Source organism: Sphaeroforma arctica (genome assembly GCF_001186125.1).
Source record: "Sphaeroforma arctica JP610 unplaced genomic scaffold supercont1.8585, whole genome shotgun sequence".
Taxonomy (NCBI): Eukaryota; class Ichthyosporea; order Ichthyophonida; genus Sphaeroforma; species Sphaeroforma arctica.
This window is the reverse complement of record NW_014031973.1, coordinates 1-1,210: the sequence shown is the minus strand read 5'-3', so window position 1 is coordinate 1,210 and position 1,210 is coordinate 1. Positions and strand designations below refer to the sequence as shown.

General features: G+C 43.6%; 1 protein-coding gene across 1 annotated transcript; it reads left to right on the top strand.

The window, feature by feature from the left end:
* Window positions 1-423: 423 nt before the first annotated feature.
* Window positions 424-1,210, top strand: SARC_16647 (hypothetical protein; the record flags this gene model as incomplete). Its single annotated transcript, XM_014289247.1, has 2 exons — window positions 424-622; window positions 1,034-1,210. Coding segments are annotated over 2 exons (376 nt in total), but the record flags the coding sequence as incomplete, so codon positions are not given.

Below are 1,210 nucleotides of genomic sequence, written 5' to 3'. Positions count from 1 at the left end.
ATTATGCATGTATGTATGTTTTAGGCTGGATTAGATTCATGTTTCTGTTCTTACTCGTCTCCTTTACTTGTTCCTGCTTTATTCTTCTTATGCTGTGGCTTTCTCTGTATTGTTTGTTGTAGCTGTCAATGACATCGCTGCTAGTCAACACAATGCCAATGTCGATGTCACTGATCCGTAAGTGTTCACACTACTTCTTATATCGGTCATATGTATGACTGTCAGCTGCATCACTTTGTGCTTAGTATAGATGTAGTCCTTCACTCCCACATAAGTATGTACACAGATAGTACAGGGCACAAGCCCTTAATACATAAAATATCGGGCACAATCACGGCCAGTCAATATAAGACGCATTGACTCTCGATATATGGCAAATGTTGTACTATAAACGCAGCTAAGTTAAACATATACTCACGATATATGACACGATTCGTACTACAACCGCAGTTAAATTGTCTTGAAGGAGGGGATGGAATTGGCCACCCCAATGTGGGTGGTACGGGGCACTTCGCCATACAGCCGATCCGCTCAAGCTGGTTTGTGACTGTTGCATATTGTGCAGGAGTCCTCGCAGTGGCGTATTTCTGCTATACACATTCGCCACTGTACTCAGAGTCAGGTATGTGAGGCTTATCATACCTACACAAGTTGTTGTTTCGGTATATATATCACCAAAGTAAATGCCTATGCTGTATATATACTATGCATATCTGCAGGTACTTTTAGTTCTGTATGCAAACACCACAGTCCTTAACTCTGATGATTAGATAGATGGTTTGCTACACACAGTCACACACACGCTGTCTGGTTAGGTCTAAAGTCAAGTCCTCACTATGCCGTCGATATGGAATGCACCAGGGATAGAGTAGTATGACTACGCGCCACTCCTTAAAGCAAATCAATCCGCTCATACTTCAATCATACTTCAACCGGTTTACTACCAACCAACAGCCAGGTAACAAACTCCTCAACGCAAATCAATCCGCTCATATTTCAATCATACTTCAACCGGTTTATTACCAATCAACAGCCAGGCACGCGTTAGACCCAAGCAGAGCCAAATTCGAGTATCTGCAGTTCCCCTCAGCGCTCAATGAGGAGAACCCGGCGCATATGATCGCCGTGAAAGTGCACAACGAGATGGTGTCGGTAGAGAATGAGTACTTGCACCACATGCGAGCTCAAAAATACAACAACCCGGAGGCTG